This window comes from Girardinichthys multiradiatus, chromosome 7, assembly GCF_021462225.1.
Source record: "Girardinichthys multiradiatus isolate DD_20200921_A chromosome 7, DD_fGirMul_XY1, whole genome shotgun sequence".
NCBI lineage: Eukaryota > Metazoa > Chordata > Actinopteri > Cyprinodontiformes > Goodeidae > Girardinichthys > Girardinichthys multiradiatus.
The window spans coordinates 14786548-14803684 of NC_061800.1; the positions used below are offsets into that span (position 1 = coordinate 14786548).

Below are 17137 nucleotides of genomic sequence, written 5' to 3' on the forward strand. Positions count from 1 at the left end.
AGAAACTACAAAACTTGACTCTGGATTTTACTTATAATTAGTGCTGCACTGATTCCGTCTTTAAAGGATTGATCATTCGTTTTCACATTTAAAAGGTACAGAGTTGTAATATTTGGGATTCCTGCAGAGTCCGGAACAGTATGGAAGTTGCTTTAAGTATTTTCCAAGTCTTGATGTGTATGGAAAAAGCAAATTAAGTATGGAAAAATATTTATATTTAAAGGTTTTCTTTTATCCGATTGTCTAAATGTTGCATTCCTCCATCTATTCATCCAGTGGACTTGTTTATTCATACTTCTGTCAGGAAAAATGTGAAATCTGGTCATGAGAAATGTGTGAAAACCTGAAAAGTAGTTATTGGGAAAGAATACTGCAAGCATGGTGTTTCAGATTAAATCATTGCTACTTGATGTATCAGTGAAGTTTTTTTTCTAAGTGTACCATTTTCGGACTACCAACCACACTCACCTGTATTTTTATTTTTTGTGTACCAGCATTGTCTACCTCATACTGATGATGTTATCCCACCTAGAGAGGGTTCTTTAGTTTGTGGTCACAGTGCAAGGTGCAGTTTAAAAACACAGACTGCACGAAGAGACCACAGATCCAGTAATGTTTCCTGGAAAGGCACAAATGAGCAGCACTTATTGTACAGGTGCATCTCATAAGTTCAGCCAAAACAACTGTTCAAACTGTGTAACTGTGAGCTGTCAGTTTATTATCCTTGCTGACAATCGGAGTAGCTGACTCATACCATGTATGATCCACACATACTACCAAAACAGCTCCGTCAGCTTGACTCGTGTCCAGCTCTTCTACTATCAGGTAAAAGATTTGAGCCACATATTCTTCCTTGTTGTAGCCGTTACACCGTCAAATGTATTCATACTCCTTTCAATGTCATTTTGTCACGCCACCACCACAAACCTTAATGTATTTTATTGGAATTGTATGTAATACATCAACACAAAGTGGTGCATAATTGTGAAGTGGAAGGAAAGAAAAAGAAAAAAAAGCACGTACGTTTTTATTCAGCCACCTTTACCGATACCCCTAAATAAAATTGACCACAACCAGATTGCTTTCAGAAGTCACCTAATTAGTAAATAAAGTTCACCTGTGTGTAATTTAATCTCAGTATAAATCCAGCAGTTCTGTGAGGCCCTCTGAGGTTTGTTAGAGCACATTAGTCAACAAACAGCATCATGAGGACCAAAGAACACGTCAGAAAGGAGGTTGTAGAGACGTTTCCCTGTTAAACTCCTGCTTAATAAGATGAATAATTTATATTGTACCTCAGATTTTTCATTTTAAGATAATTTGTCTGCATCTATTTTGAAAGGCCCTGCATGAATGAAAATTATTTACTCATAATCTGGATTAACCACCTGAGCTGATGAACCAAAGTTGTGCCATTCTTGAACTATGGCCTAGGGGGCCGCACAAAATAATTCCGAGGGCCGCGAAGGGCCCCAGAGCCGCACTTTGAAACCACCTAGCCTAGAGGAAACAAACCGGGTTTTTTATTTTATTTTTGTACATTCTTATTTTTCCAGGAAGAAAAGTCCTCCCACAACGAAAACATGCAGTATGTTAACCTGGCAGTGATGGCGTTTGCTCAGAGAAAGAGGGGCCTCTTCCACAGGACGTCAAGCCCAGACCTGAGGGACGCTCAACCAGTAAAGCGGGACTCATATGGACAAATTAAGCACAGGAGAGATGGGGTCAAAGTTCCATTCGGGCAGCATCTTATTCCTGTGAAGTGTCAGGAAGAAGAACCAAAGAAAACCGTTCCTGCAGACTCCTGTAACGCTGCTGTCTCTTCTCAGGAGGACTGTTCTGGTAGTGCAAAGGGAAAACACACATGTGGTGCTCATTTAACTCGATGTAGCTCATGTGACTGTGTTACGTTGGACCACGGGACATTAGAGCAGTGCAGCGAGAATAATCAAGGATTAGGATCCTCGATGATTACCACTAATGACCTGTTAGACTGTCTGGTCCATCCGGACATCATCAGCCGCGTAACAGAGCTTCTCTTGGAACGGCACCGAGGACGCCACCTTTAATCTTCACCTCCCGTAGACCGGACACTCGGTGTAAAACCAGATCTCAAGCAGCAAACTGAAACCTTTCATTTGTTCTCTCATTCTCTGATCCTCCTGTTGCACACTTCAAATATGAGAAAACACAATGATGTAGAGAGTCGTGCTGTCGAGTGGCTCTGACATTTCCTCCCTGCGTCATCCAGAACAAGTTAATCTAGTTTAGTTCCTTTCAGCAGAGCAAAAAATGACCCCCTTGATCAAGTTAGTATGTTAATACACCAAATGATTCAGAATATTCCACTGATGGAAACATTTGTTTTCTTTGTGATGTTTTGTCATTTAGTGATAAAAATTGTGCCTAAACTTCCATAAAGGGCTGATCATAATGGTTTCAGGATTAATGGGAGCTGAATTTGGGGCAGTGACGGAAATGGGCAGTCTGCTGCCACTGACCACGTTTCAAAGGTGACAACCCTAAATCTACATTAAAGTTGTTTTCGTTTATTACCACGTTGCTTTTTTCGTATCACATACAGGTCCATCTCAGTAAATTAGAATGTAATTGAGAAGTTAAAGAAATACAGAAATGTTCTGGCCTACACAACCAGCGGGGAGACAGGTGACTTGACCCTAATGTCCCGTGGTCAGGCAGACACTCATTGACACACTCCACAAGGAGACTGAAGCACAAAAGGTCACTGCTAAAAAGCTGGATCTTAATAGAGGGCTGGTTCCACCCATATAAATGGAAAGTTTTGTGGAAGAAAAAAAATGTGATAGGAAATAAAGGTGTACCAACAACAGGGATAACCACAGCCTTGGGACTATTGAGCAGCAATTAAAGCATGGACTGCAGCTGGATCTGGATCCAGTGCTTGAAGAACCACCATACACAGATGTTTCCAAGACATGGGCTACAATTTTAACACTCCCTGTGTTATGCCACTTCCGAACCAGAGACAAAATTAAAAGGATTTTATCAGGGCAAAGGACTGGTGGTCAACCTAAAAATATTATAGCACTTCAGCTTCATTATGCTGACAAGTTCATGAAGATGCAGTTTTCATTAGGACCTGGCACCTTCCCACACTGACAATAATCCCAATATGACCATGTCGTCACTGGGCTTGATTGGACAGCAAATTTACCTGACCTAATAAATAATTTCAAGAGTAAGGTCAGGGACTGCAGAAGAAACCAGACGAGCTGAAGACCACTAGTAGAGAAACCTGGGCTTCCTTGAGACCTCAGCCACGCTGCATTGATGCAGCACGGCATGCAAAAGGAACCCCAACAAAGAGCGCATATAATGTGCTATACATGTAAATATTTTTCATTGGGCTGACATTTTTGTATTATAAAATCATTTTATTGGTTATTTGTAGGATTCCAAAGTTTGGAGAAACTGAATTTTGGGTTTCTATTAGCTGTAAGCCACAATTATACTGAAATAAACACTCGTGCACCAGTTTTTCCTTCCAGTGAACTTTTAACATGCTTGGGTAGAGCACTCGGAACAGCTAGCTTCTTTAACAATCCCATTTTGTGACAAAACATTTCCATGATTTTTCAGTTTATTGCAAAGTACCAGTGTTTCACTGTAGAATGCCTTTTCCCTCCTGTTTTGAATTTTTTTAAAAAGCACGGATTTGCAAATTTTACATTTCAATAAAAAAAAAAAACTTTTTTTACTATCAGATATTTATTTACACAAGTGTATTGGGAGCAGAATGATTTTTACTTTCACTGAATGAAAAAAAATATGGTTACAAAACATGGATTAAATCTATAGCTTTGGTTTTCGCACCACACCCGAATGACAAAGCAGAAGCATGCTACTAAATAGTGTGAATGTTAATGCCAGAATTACAGTGCCCCTGTACATCAAGACCACAAGTCAGCACAAACAAAAAGGATCATGGGAGAGAAGCAGCAAAATGGGAGTTTTACAACACCTGCTTTCCTAATCTGAAGGGTAATAATACTTACAGTAAATGTGATCATATCCTCCCCCACATTACAGTTCAGCTTGATGAAACTAATTTAGCTTAAGTCAAATCAGTGTCATTGTAAACCTTCCTTTGTCTTTAGATTTTGTGCGGTTTTACAGACTGACTGTAAGCCACATCTTTCTGTGTTCTGTTAAAGACAAAAAATGAATTTCCCTGTGCGGCATAGTAAGCACAACATTAACAGAGTGGATATGCAGCAGACATATTATCTACAAATTATAAACTTCACTGTTGATCAGAGGAAACCATTGTGTCTGGTAAACATTATTAGACATATTTGAACTGGTTCCAGTGCTTCCTGTGGGATTACAAACTCTGCAATGCCGTTGAAACATTTGACGGATCTATTTTTTTTAAATACCACAAACACTTTAAAACACAAACACCTCTAAATCAAAAGTAGTGTCTAGTAACCAAATAATACCTGAAAATAATTAACCAAAATTAAATGGCACCATTTGTTATATGGCAAATCTACATTCTGGTGCTCTTCTGGTGCTCTGGTTTCTTCAGTGGTATGTTGTCATTTTTATTCTTCTTGTCATCATCATTCTCCTCCTTTCCAGAGTCTTCAGAGTACATTTTGTTCAGCTGGTCGGGGTCAACGTAGGTGTAGAAGTAGGCCATGATGGAGAAGATGATGCAAACGCCCAGCAGGAGGGCAGCAAACAGCAGGAACTCTTTCCACTGAGGAAATATTACAAGTGTTAAATAACTCTGGGAGATGAGATTTCTAGGATTAGAACATTTTGCTGAATTAAATTATGGTCCATTGTTTCCTACAGTGTCTCTCAAAGTGATACCTGATCTAGTCCCGCCCCCTCAGCCACAATCAGCACGATCACGTTCCCAAATGCAACAGTGAGCAGCCAGCCAGCCTGCAGCACAGACTTCATGTTGTTTGGAGCCTGGAGGACAGGTAAACGGAGGTAAACAAAATGCCTTGGGGTATTACTACCTGCAGTATGAATTCAGACAGATTATATGCAAGAGGAACAATTACTTCCTGAAATATTGTTTTTTCATTGACTGAAGGTAAGCATATGCCATCGACCTAAAGCTGAAAATGGACAAAGCATAAACCAATAGCACAGCAAACAAAATGAAACCTCTTGCTTTAAAAGCTGTTGTGCAATATTATTAGGATGTTTTAATCCAGTTACTATAAGTCAAAACTACTTTGAAGTTGATTGAATGGGATTTCTTTTATAACTATAGTTTTTGCTGCAATTACAGCTGCGGGCTTTGGGTTATGTCTCAACCAGTTTACCACACCAAGAGACTGAAGTTGTTGTCCACTTTGACACATGAACATCCTTTGATCTAATGTATGCCCTTGGCCTGGCTGTATGTTCAGGGTCATTGTCCTGCTGGTAGTTAAATCCCTGGCCCCACGTCGTTTGCAGACACTAAGACTGCTCTGTATTTGGCTCCAGCCATCTTCTCAACTCCAACCATTTTTCTGTCTCCGCTGAAAAAAAAAAGCATACCCACAGCATTATGCTGCCTCTCCCATGTTTCATAGTGGGGATGGTGTTTTCAGGCATCTGATCAGGATGTCACATATTACTTTTGCAACACTTTCAGTATTTTCCATGTTGGCCAAACAGTTCGGTTTTGGTCCTGTCTGACCAAGGAACTTTCTCCATGTTTTCTTCGTAGCAAACTGCAAACAGGACTTCTTATGACATTCTTTTTTACACTCCTCCATAAAAGGCCAGATGTGTGGTGTATGACAAAATGTGAAAAAGGTTCAATGAATACTTCTCTAAGACATTGTAGCTTTCTGCCACCCCCATTTGCTCTTTTTTTAATATAATTTTGGCAACTTAATACAGACACACTTTCAATTAAGAGCTTCATGGCAAACCTGTGAGTAGGAGAACTCCAAGCCCGTGATGGAGAACATGACTTCTCCGGCCGTGATGAGGACGTACTGGGGGACCTGCCAGGCGATGTGCACGTTGTTGGCTTGTACATCCTCCATTTTAGTCATGATCTTGCCAGATTCCTGACAAGGGAAACACATGGAGAGATCTGTCATGTTGTGCAAGACATTGTTGTTATTGCGATGTATATGAATGCACTCAGAAATCAACTTATAAAACAGAAATTGGCCAATTTTTCACCATATCAGCTCTGATGCCCTGAATGGAAACTCGAAAAGCCTTTTTCAGTGATCACACCAAATTAAGCGTTACCATCTTGCACAGACACTCTTCAGTGAGGAAGAAGAATGAAATCTAGCTATTTTTTAGTATCAGTGAGGTCTTTACAATGAATTCAGAGGAAGCAAGGAGATGCTATTTAAAAAGGAAGCTATTTTTTAGGACATGTTGACACCTTTCTGTGATTTATTAAGTTGTGAGAGTGAGAGAAAGACTTTTAGCAGATAACAAGAAGGATGAATGTATTATAGTAGGTTGCTAAGTTTTATCATTTTAATCTTTAAACCTCCATCTTGGTCTACATTCTCTAAGGAATGCAAATGGAGAGTGTGTTTTTAGTAATGCTAGTAATTGCTAATATAAGATGCTAAAGAGAACTTCAAATGTCAATTTCATAACCATTTTGCCTTTATGTTAAAATATTTGTAAAACTGTGTTTGCCAACAACTGCTCTCTTACACAGCAGCATGGCCTTTACTCATACTATTAAGAATTAATGACCAGTCATGGCAGGAAAGGTAGAAAAAAAATCTTCTGTTTTTATATCTTCTTACTTCATAGCTTGTGAAGAGAAATCGGAATCGGCTAAAATAAGTATTAGCAGATCAAAGCTTTACACAGATCAGTCTTAACATTCTTATCGGTGCATATTTACTAATGTGCTCATCAAAATAAAACCGGTTTTGGTTAAAGAAGCACCTTGACCTCCATGAGGATGAAAGTGTAAGAAGCGCCAAAGTCCAGCAGGCCCAGGTTGAGATCGTCACATGTCTTTGACCGGAGGCTGCAACCGACTGACGGGTAGCTAAATGAAGGGTGAGAATTTAAAGAAGAAAAAAAACACTGAATATCTAAGTAAAGTTGTCTAAGTAAGTTAAGTTGCGTTAAGTTAAGTTGGGACCACCTCGGTGTCTCCAGGATATTGGTTTTGATTTCAACTAGACATCCCTTTAGGCATACTCACTTTCCCCGAGTCACGCTCTTGTTTGGAGACATGCTGTGGTCAGGGGGCACATAAAACCAAGTTTCTCCCACGGTTATGTTTATGGCTTCTGCCCGTGTGTTGAAGAAGCTGTTAAATTTGAACAAGGAGAATTCATTAGAAACCTTCTCTCATTTATTTAGATTAGTTGGCCTCATAAAGACAGACCATTTCTGTACATGCACTCTTACTTAAAAGCCACAATCTATATGAATGAACAGAATTTACCGCACGTTAGGGTTTCCAGATTCATTTTTCTTTATGTAGTCCTCCACCTGAAAGATAAACCAGCTTGCTGAGGCAGTTTTCTATCAGTAACATCTATTTTTTTTAGTTTTCAGTCTGATATTTGGACATAAGCTACATTGTCCTTTTTTCAACTGCCCCTCAACCAGCCCACAAGCCGACTGCTATTAATATAATTTACAATCTCGTTAGTACAATTTACCTCTCAGATAATAGCCACCATACCTTTCTTCAGAAAGGTGTAGCTTCTTCAAACCTTGACATTTTATGCTATTACCAAAGGAGAAAAAAAACATTTCGTCAGTGCACTCACCAGTTTGCAGTTAATACCAGTAATGTCCGTGTATATGATGAGACTGTAAGCCTTTTGTTCTTCAAACGTGTGTCTGCAAGTATGTTTTGACTCTGAAAATGTGACATTAATATTCAGTTCCTTTACAGGAGCCCCTAGTGGAAGAGTTTCATATGCAGGAGGGTCCTGAGAGAGAGAGAGAGCACAATGTTAGTGGTCACAAAATATGTCCCATCTAACCACAAACTATAAAAACAACCACTAAAAGACATCATTTGAAACATTTCTTTAGATCATTTAGCTGCATAATTATCTGGTTACAGAGAAATTTGTCCATTATCATTGAAGACAATAAAAAGGTTTTCCCGACAGTGCTGGTGGTACCTGAAGCTTTGGGATCGGGTCTTGAAACAGGTCGCTGCCAGCGACCCCCACATTAATGTCTCCTTCAGCCAGATTAAAAACCTGCAGCAGACACTGCTCAGCAGGTGCCGGTTCCACCACCGTTTTCTAGCAGACAGAATCACGGTCACACGGCCACCTTTTCAAAACCTCACTGTTTAAATATTATTGTTAAAAGCAATTCATTGTAAAACAGCTAAAACAAAACAGTTTGGTATAAAGACACAAACTAAGATCAGAATGCAGTCATTAAGAGTAAGATTACATGGTAACGGTGGGATTCATGATTTGTGCTCATACATACCACAACATTGACCTCCACCAGGGTGGCTGCCCCGAAGGCTAGGGCTGCAAAGATCATTCCTGCGGCCATTTTCCTCAGGGGCCTGAAGGCAGAGTGTCAATGATCAAACAGGGATCATTTTAACATAATACACAAAAGTCCTCCCCAGCCCTGTATTGGCACTACACCTGAAGAACAGTGAACAGTGGCCATTTCACAGTGTTGTTAAAAACTAAATATTCTCTGTAGGAATCCACTGCCTTAAAAGCAAAATCAATGACTTTTAGTCAAATTGGCCTGTTTTAGTAGTCTGCATCTTTCTGGTGATCTTTAATCCTTCAACATGTTTGAGACTAATTTTGAAAGGTTTTCTAAAGAAACATTTCACTAATATTCATAGATATTTCATTGCTGCAGCAAGAGGACCTACAGGTCCTTCTCAAAAAATTAGCATATTGTGATAAAGTTCATTATTTTCTATAATGTAATGATGAAAATTTAACATTCATATATTGTAGATTCATTGCACACTAACTGAAATATTTCAAGTCTTTTATTGTCTTAATACGGATGATTTTGGCATACAGCTCATGAAAACCCAAAATTCCTATCTCACAAAATTAGCATATTTCATCCGACCAATAAAAGAAAAGTGTTTTTAATACAAAAAAATGTCAACCTTCAAATAATCATGTACAGTTATGCACTCAATACTTGGTCGGGAATCCTTTGGCAGAAATGACTGCTTCAATGCGGCGTGGCATGGAGGCAATCAGCCTGTGGCACTGCTGAGGTCTTATGGAGGCCCAGGATGCTTCGATAGCGGCCTTTAGCTCATCCAGAGTGTTGGGTCTTGAGTCTCTCAACGTTCTCTTCACAATATCCCACAGATTCTCTATGGGGTTCAGGTCAGGAGAGTTGGCAGGCCAATTGAGCACAGTGATACCATGGTCAGTAAACCATTTACCAGTGGTTTTGGCACTGTGAGCAGGTGCCAAGTCGTGCTGAAAAATGAAATCTTCATCTCCATAAAGCTTTTCAGCAGATGGAAGCATGAAGTGCTCCAAAATCTCCTGATAGCTAGCTGCATTGACCCTGCCCTTGATAAAACACAGTAGACCAACACCAGCAGCTGACACGGCACCCCAGACCATCACTGACTGTGGGTACTTAACACTGGACTTCTGGCATTTTGGCATTTCCTTCTCCCCAGTCTTCCTCCAGACTCTGGCACCTTCATTTCTGAATGACATGCAGAATTTGCTTTCATCTGAAAAAAGTACTTTGGACCACTGAGCAACAGTCCAGTGCTGCTTCTCTGTAGCCCAGGACTGGGGAATGCGGCACCTGTAGCCCATTTCCTGCACACGCCTGTGCACGGTGGCTCTGGATGTTTCTACTCCAGACTCAGTCCACTGCTTCCGCAGGTCCCCCAAGGTCTGGAATCGGCCCTTCTCCACAATCTTCCTCAGGGTCCGGTCACCTCTTCTCATTGTGCAGCGTTTTCTGCCACACTTTTTCCTTCCAACAGACTTCCCACTGAGGTGCCTTGATACAGCACTCTGGGAACAGCCTATTCGTTCAGAAATGTCTTTCTGTGTCTTACCCTCTTGCTTGAGGGTGTCAATAGTAGCCTTCTGGACAGCAGTCAGGTCGGCAGTCTTACCCATGATTGGGGTTTTGAGTGATGAACCAGGCTGGGAGTTTTGAAGGCCTCAGGAATCTTTTGCAGGTGTTTAGAGTTAACTCGTTGATTCAGATGATTAGGTTCATAGCTCGTTTAGAGACCCTTTTAATGATATGCTAATTTTGTGAGATAGGAATTTTGGGTTTTCATGAGCTGTATGCCAAAATCATCCGTATTAAGACAATAAAAGACCTGAAATATTTCAGTTGGTGTGCAATGAATCTAAAATATATGAATGTTAAATTTTCATCATGACATTATGGAAAATAATGAACTTTATCACAATATGCTAATTTTTTGAGAAGGACCTGTAGATGACCTTTTATTTAAAATTCCACAATAAAGTGTCAAACCGTCCTGTGCTGGACTGGTGACCTGTCCAGGTGTACCCTGCCTCTCGCCCATAGACTGCTGGAGATAGGCACCAGCTTCCCTGCGACCCACTAAGAATAAGCGGTATAGAAGATGAATAAATGAATGAATTAAAGTGTCAAACCTTTCACTTGTTACTAAAACTCTTGATTTTAGCAATATTTTAACCATCTTAAAAGGTCATTCCTAGTTTAATGAAAAGTAAGAATTCATTGAGCCAGACCCTGTGTTCCCTTATCACTATTCTTCAACCTCAGGTCTGCACTGTGTGGACTATTAATTTAATCACCACAAACAAGCTAAGGCCAATATCAGTCGATGTTCAATTGCTCCGATCACTCATTCATTTACAAAAATTACTGCGGTTACCTTTTTTCCCCACTTATTACAATTCACCTAACATGTAAAAAATTGGTAGGCTGAAGTATAAACAGATATATTCATATCCTAATACATCATTCAATTTGCCTTTCCCCCCCCCCCCCCCAACTACACTATAAAAAGTTTAAATCAATATTTATTTTCTTAATTCCAAATAGCAACTTGACAAAAGAACAACAAAACAAAAAAATGGATAATAATAATAATCTAAACAATAGTATGTCTTTATTTTACACTGCCATTACTGTCCTGGGTTAATCCACTGCTCTTATTTATTTTTTTTTTTTTATATAATTATTTTAAACTGGTTATGATTTTAATTTGCTAATGTTGGTCTGTTAAACTATTCCACCATTATATCCCTAACATTTTATCCAACAATGAAACATTTCTGGAAACCTTCATTCTGGAAGGAAAACATCTTCCAAAGACGTTCTCTATGGTCTTAAATTAAGTCTTTTTGAAAGAGATCGTGCAGACATTAAAATTACAGCCAACGTGTGCTTTATAGCATGAGAAGAAATTAGCTATTGATCAAAAATGTATTTGATTACTGACAGAATTTTTTATATTTTATATATCAAAAGGAAATTTTATAAAAATGTCAGAAGTTATAGACTTAGTTTGAGACTAAACACGTACCTCAGAGATGTATGAAAACCTTTGCTTTTGACCTTTTCATGCAGTGATCACTACAGTAAATAGCTATTCAAAAGATGCTTAGCATTCAAATGTGTGGTTGTTTCACTCCATATACCGTTATCTGCTAACTAACCAGCACATTTTCACAAAACAAATGTATTCAAACACACATGGTGGGCAGTAAGGCAGACGTACTGAGCACGTGCAAATATTTTACCAAGACGCTTACAGATCAAAACAAATTGGTAACATCATTTAACAGACATGGACTAATAATTAAAAATAATGTTGAAAGGAAATTGTAATTATTCTAATTTTCTTTAAAATAGACCATTCATCACTGGCTGTTTTTTAACTGACATTTTTAGAGATACTGCTACTATGATGTTCTTAAACAGCAGTGTGTTTTTGCAGTTAAAAAAAAAGTTTTTAACTGTAATTTACATTTATTTTCACTCCAAACAATATGTTTTTGGCAATTAGTCCAATTGTGTAGTTTACAGTTTTTGTCTTTTTATTTTTGTAAGGCTAAAGTCCACTCACTATCTGATGCAAAGAGATGCAGGTAGTATACAGTCATATTGAAACACATTATATAGATGAACTACACACAGACTGATGTTTTTATGCCTTTATGTCTGTTAATTATGATGAATTTCTGCTTACAACTAATGAAAACAACACTAAAGATTAGAATATTACATCAGACCAATAAACGTTTTTGATAAAAGAAATAAGGGCTTCATGAAAAGTATGTTTAATAACTGCTTAAAGGTTGTTATGTTCAAAAGGTAATTTAATCTGACAAATAAGTCTCATTGGAACACATATTGAAATGTATTAAATATGACTGTAATATAGTTAATATCCACATCAGATAAGGATAATGCTTGCAACAGTTTGTATGAACATCTTGGTGCAGAAAGCATTGGGATATACTGGATGTATCTTAAGATGTTTTTTTTTATTACAGTGAACATTATCAGAAAATGGTCAAATGTGAGGCCACATTAGTTTAACGGCAATATTTATGTATAATTTGAGTTTTTACTCAATATATACTAATATTAATTTGTTTTCCACAAAATAAATGTCATTACATTTTGTTTGTGTAAAAAAACGCCCAAGTGAGGTTATCACAATTCATGCAAAAAGACATCTGTAGTGCTGAAAGCAGATTTCTTTTATTTCAGCTTCAAATCAATTTTGTTTGAGTACCGTCTGGTGTTTTTCTGTACACCGTCGAGAAAAAGGAAAGCTCACAGCTGCCATAAAGACTGAAGCATCCTGAGCCACTGGGGTATACTTACGTGATGTTGATTCTGCAGAGGCCAACGAGTGGATATATGAGCAGGTCAAAGATGGGTACAAAGATGAGAATCAGCAGCGCGTTCAGCATCTAGACAGCAGACACGAGGAAAACCAGCATTTAAATGCCTCCATAAAAGTTCAATAAAACTCATAAAAGCTTTATTCTTACAATATATTGAGTTTTAGGAGATGTCAAGATGACAGTAATCAGCAGCCATAAAGGTGTTGACATAAGAGCCACAGCATCGTTTAACCCAGTTAAGAAGTGTAGATGCAGAATTCAAAACATGAAAATAAAATATGTTTTGACTTTGCAGGTTTTCAAATGTATTGTAAGTACTGCAAAACAAATCTGCATTTTAAAATTCAAAATGTGAGGCTGAGGAGGAAAGCGAAAGTGAAAGAGATAACTAAAGCTTTATTGTGTCTTGGTGGGTCATGTCAAAATAGCATTTACAGTCTTTCTGGTTCAATAAAACAGACTTCTGCAGTACATTTACAGACAAGTCAACCTTTAAACAGGATTATTGAACGTCATGTGACATCAGACTTGCTGGAGGCAACAAAAACATGTTTTTGTTCTAGAAATGTGAATGGTAAACTCAACTGGACTCAGCTGTATGAATGCAAGACAGAAACACAGGCTAGAGGCAGGTGCAGACGAAATGAACTGATCTGATTTAAGCGAAGAGGGCGCTATTGTCATTACCCATAAAAAAACTAAGGTCCAGCAGTGCCAGTTATAAATCTGTGGCTTATGACTTTTTATGAAGCTGGGGGGACACTTGGTGAAAAAAAAAAAAAAAAAACAACAGGGTAAAAAGATACAGAAAAACAAAAATAAACCAAGATAAACTTGCCATTAATCCACAATTTAAATTAACAAAAATGCCAACAGCTTTAGACCATGAATGCTTTATCTAAAGATACAAAATAAAATTAAAAAATCATAAAAACAGCCTAATTGTGCAGTAATGAAATATAATTTCCATCATCTGTGTCTTTTTTTTTTTTTTTAAGTAATTGTGTTGATTTATGACGAGATGCTGACTTGACACCCATTTTCCTGCAGTAGGTACCAGAATGGCTGTACATTTGCAGATTTGGCTGACTACTGAGGGAGCGATCCCATTGGCCGGGCTGATCAAGTGAGAATGCATGAAATGTGACGTGCTTATAACTGGGCAGCAGAACTGTTTGCTGGACTCAACCTAGGGCTGACCTCTAGGAAACAGCCACACCACTGCTTTCTGTTGCTGCTAATGCAAGCACTTGATAACAGGATGGATTATTTACAGCTGCAAAACACACAAATAATGTACACCAACACGTAGGAAATTGCTGTTTTTGTCTTTCTCCAGTAGAAGTTTTTGCTTAAATCACATCTAACAATCTAATGTCACACTTCCTTTGATTGTTAACAGGTAAATCAGAACTACTGATAAATCTGATCATCCACGTAATTATTAAACATAAATAATACATACAGTTAATAAATGCAGGTCTGTTACAGTCTCCATGATGACATTTTAAATAAATGCTGTAAGAGATTTTTATTTCTCTTAAGTTGCACTCTGACAGAACCAAGACTCTTCTAATCATTTACAGTTCAGTCTCATATGTGAAATTCTGAATACTCTGGCTCTTTTTTATTTGTGAATTCAAAAAAATAAGGACTTCTGTTTACTTGTACTCGTTGTCTTCCGCTTATCCAGGACCGGGTCGCGGGGGCAGCAGACTCAGCAGAGACGCCCAGACGTCCCTCTCCCCAGACACCTCCTCCAGCTCCTCCGGGGGGAGCCCAAGGCGTTCCCAGGCCAGCCGAGAGACATAGTCCCTCCAGCGTGTCCTGGGCCGTCCCCTGGGCCTCCTCTCGGTGGGACGTGCCTGGAACACTTCCCGAGGAAGGCGTCCAGGAGGCATCCGGGATAGATGCCCGAGCCACCTCAACTGGCTCCTCTCAATGTGGAGGAGCAGCGGCTCTACTCCGAGCCCCTCCCGGATGGCCGAGCTCCTCACCCTGTCTCTAAGGGAGTGCCCGGCCACCCTACGGAGGAAGCTCATTTCAGCCGCTTGTATCCGAGATCTCGTTCTTTCGGTCATGACCCAAAGTTCATGGCCATAGGTGAGGGTAGGAACGTAGACCGACCGGTAAATTGAGAGCTTCGCTTTTCGACTCAGCTCTCTCTTCACCACAACGGACCGGCACAGCGCCCCCATTACTGCGGCAGCCGCACCGATCCGTCTGTCGATCTCCTGCTCCATTCTTCCCTCACGCGTGAACAAGACCCTGAGATACTTAAACTCCTCCACTTGAGGCAGGAACTCCCCTCCAACCTGAAGAGGACAAGCCACCATTTTCCGGTCGAGTACCATGGCCTCGGACCCAGCGCATGCTGTAGGTCTTGGCTAGAGGGTTCCAGCAGGACCACGTCATCTGCAAAAAGAAGAGACAAATCCTCTGGTCCCCAAACCAGAACCCCTCCGGCCCTTGGCTGCGTCTAGAAATCCTGTCCATAAAAGTTATGAACAGGACCGCTGACAAAGGGCAGCCCTGCTGGAGCCCAACATGCACCGGGAACAGGACCGACTTAGTGCCGGCAATGCGGACCAAACTCCTGCTCCGCTCGTACAGGGACCGGATGGCCCCTAATAAAGGGCCCCCGATTCCATACTCCTGGAGCACCCCCCACAGGGCATCATGAGGGACACAGTCGAATGCCTTCTCCAGGTCCACAAAACACATGAACCGGAATGGGGACTGGAGAGTGGATCACACTCCTCAGCCTCCCTGGTAAGGCCTACGCTAGGGTATTGGAGAGGAGAGTCCGGCCGATAGTCGAACCTCTGCTTCAGGAGGAGCAGTGTGGTTTTCGTCCCGGCTGTGGAACACTGGACCAGCTCTATACCCTCTACAGGGTACTTGAGGGTTCATGGGAGTTTGCCCAACCGGTTCACAGGACTTCTGTTTAGCTTTTTTTATTTTTGTCCCAGTGGAGTTGGCATTTTATACATATATTTTATACCTTAAAGTGCAAATCCCATAAAACATTTTATTTTATCTTCAGCAAAAAATGTGAAAGTGAAAATATAAAATAGCTATTTTAGAAAAACTGATAGGTTAGATTTATCATTTAAAAACCAGTCAATAGATTAATATATATTATTACTATGTTAAAGGCTGTCTTAGCCTTTATGCAGAGTTTACCAGAACATTTTACCATTGTACACATTTCGGCCTAAAAGGAGGTTGGAACCACCCAAACAATCCTCCTCCATACTCAGCCTGCTCCACAGAGTATAATAACTCCTATTATTTTATGTGTGAGTGTAAGAATGAATGAATCTTTTACGCTCTAGATTTATTTAAATCGGGGAAGGGCTTTAAATAGAGTGCAATATAAAGGAGATCCTGTCTGATGTAGGAAGATTTTCACCAAAGAATGAAATAAAGATAAATTATTGAAGTACTAATGTAATCTTCGACATAGTTTTTTTTTTTTTATATAATGTTGAACCCCATAAATTAAACACATGAACACTGTAGTACATGGTGTATTTTATGATGGTTTTATGAGAATGCCTCATATGCCTGGACAACCTGGAATAATTATTTCCTTATTCACAGTACAGGAAACAACACAAACTGATCCCACCGACAGCAGAATGAGCTGCACATACCTGCATCTGGTCAGGCTTAACTATGAAGGATTCTCCCTGTTAAAACACAGAATAAAAAGAGCAGCCATTAGAATGTAACTTAGCATGGAGAGTGCACGAATTCTCTAAGCCATAAACAATAACATTTATAGAAATAAAATGGCAACGGCCAAAAGGAAGATCTGTTTTACGGGCCAATTTGTGCAATCAGATCTATACCTTAATTCACCCATTGATATCAAAGTTCAAATGTCAGCATTTTAACTTTTCAGCACATTCAAATGATTAAAAGACTGCCTTACAAAAGCCATGTTCATCCTTGTGGCTTGAAGAGTCCAGCGGGAACCCTGCAATACAGAAAACGATAACATCAGCAGAATGACACTTTGATCACAGCCCAGCCATCATCTACGCATTACTAAAACAAATATTAATAAAGAACTGAATAAACACCTCATATGCTCTTAAAAGAAAATTGCAGGTTTGTTTGCTTTTTTCCAACAATTTGTATTCAACATTTTTACAGTAAATGAAGGAATGAGTCATGGATGAGATTTTGTTTTTTTTTAAATGGTTCTTGAGTTTTCGTAATTATAAAAAAAAAAGAAATGCAGTACCTTTTGACCTAGTTCATCTATACATTTCTATTTT

At 39.4% G+C, this 17137-nt stretch overlaps 2 protein-coding genes and 1 long non-coding RNA gene across 5 annotated transcripts in view; 2 read left to right on the forward strand and 1 right to left on the reverse strand.

The window, feature by feature from the left end:
• Positions 1–2555, forward strand: part of hspbap1 (hspb associated protein 1) — a 28284-nt gene extending 25729 nt beyond the window's left edge. Inside the window, exon 8 of the mRNA XM_047370121.1 lies at positions 1557–2555. Coding sequence (XP_047226077.1) covers positions 1557–2069 — 513 coding nt within the window. The 3' untranslated portion in view covers positions 2070–2555. The remainder of the gene's footprint in view (positions 1–1556) is intronic.
• Positions 2556–3731: 1176 nt separating this feature from the next.
• The window catches only part of slc15a2 (solute carrier family 15 member 2), a 30298-nt gene continuing 16892 nt past the window's right edge, over positions 3732–17137 (reverse strand). For 2 of the 3 annotated variants that reach the window (XM_047370115.1, XM_047370116.1), the window contains 12 exons: positions 16789–16833; positions 16508–16543; positions 12826–12914; positions 8455–8536; positions 8133–8258; positions 7770–7934; positions 7439–7485; positions 7193–7300; positions 6928–7033; positions 5931–6071; positions 4864–4968; positions 3732–4747 (listed from right to left, as the gene is read on the reverse strand). In XM_047370115.1, the coding sequence (XP_047226071.1) occupies positions 4535–4747; positions 4864–4968; positions 5931–6071; positions 6928–7033; positions 7193–7300; positions 7439–7485; positions 7770–7934; positions 8133–8258; positions 8455–8536; positions 12826–12914; positions 16508–16543; positions 16789–16833 (1263 nt within the window). In that variant the 3' untranslated portion in view covers positions 3732–4534. The remainder of the gene's footprint in view (positions 4748–4863; positions 4969–5930; positions 6072–6927; positions 7034–7192; positions 7301–7438; positions 7486–7769; positions 7935–8132; positions 8259–8454; positions 8537–12825; positions 12915–16507; positions 16544–16788; positions 16834–17137) is intronic. The other variant, XM_047370117.1, reaches the window with a different exon arrangement.
• Positions 4851–14596, forward strand: LOC124871113. The gene is made up of 3 exons (XR_007038951.1): positions 4851–4989; positions 13899–13974; positions 14542–14596. It is a non-coding gene; the product is annotated as an uncharacterized LOC124871113 (long non-coding RNA).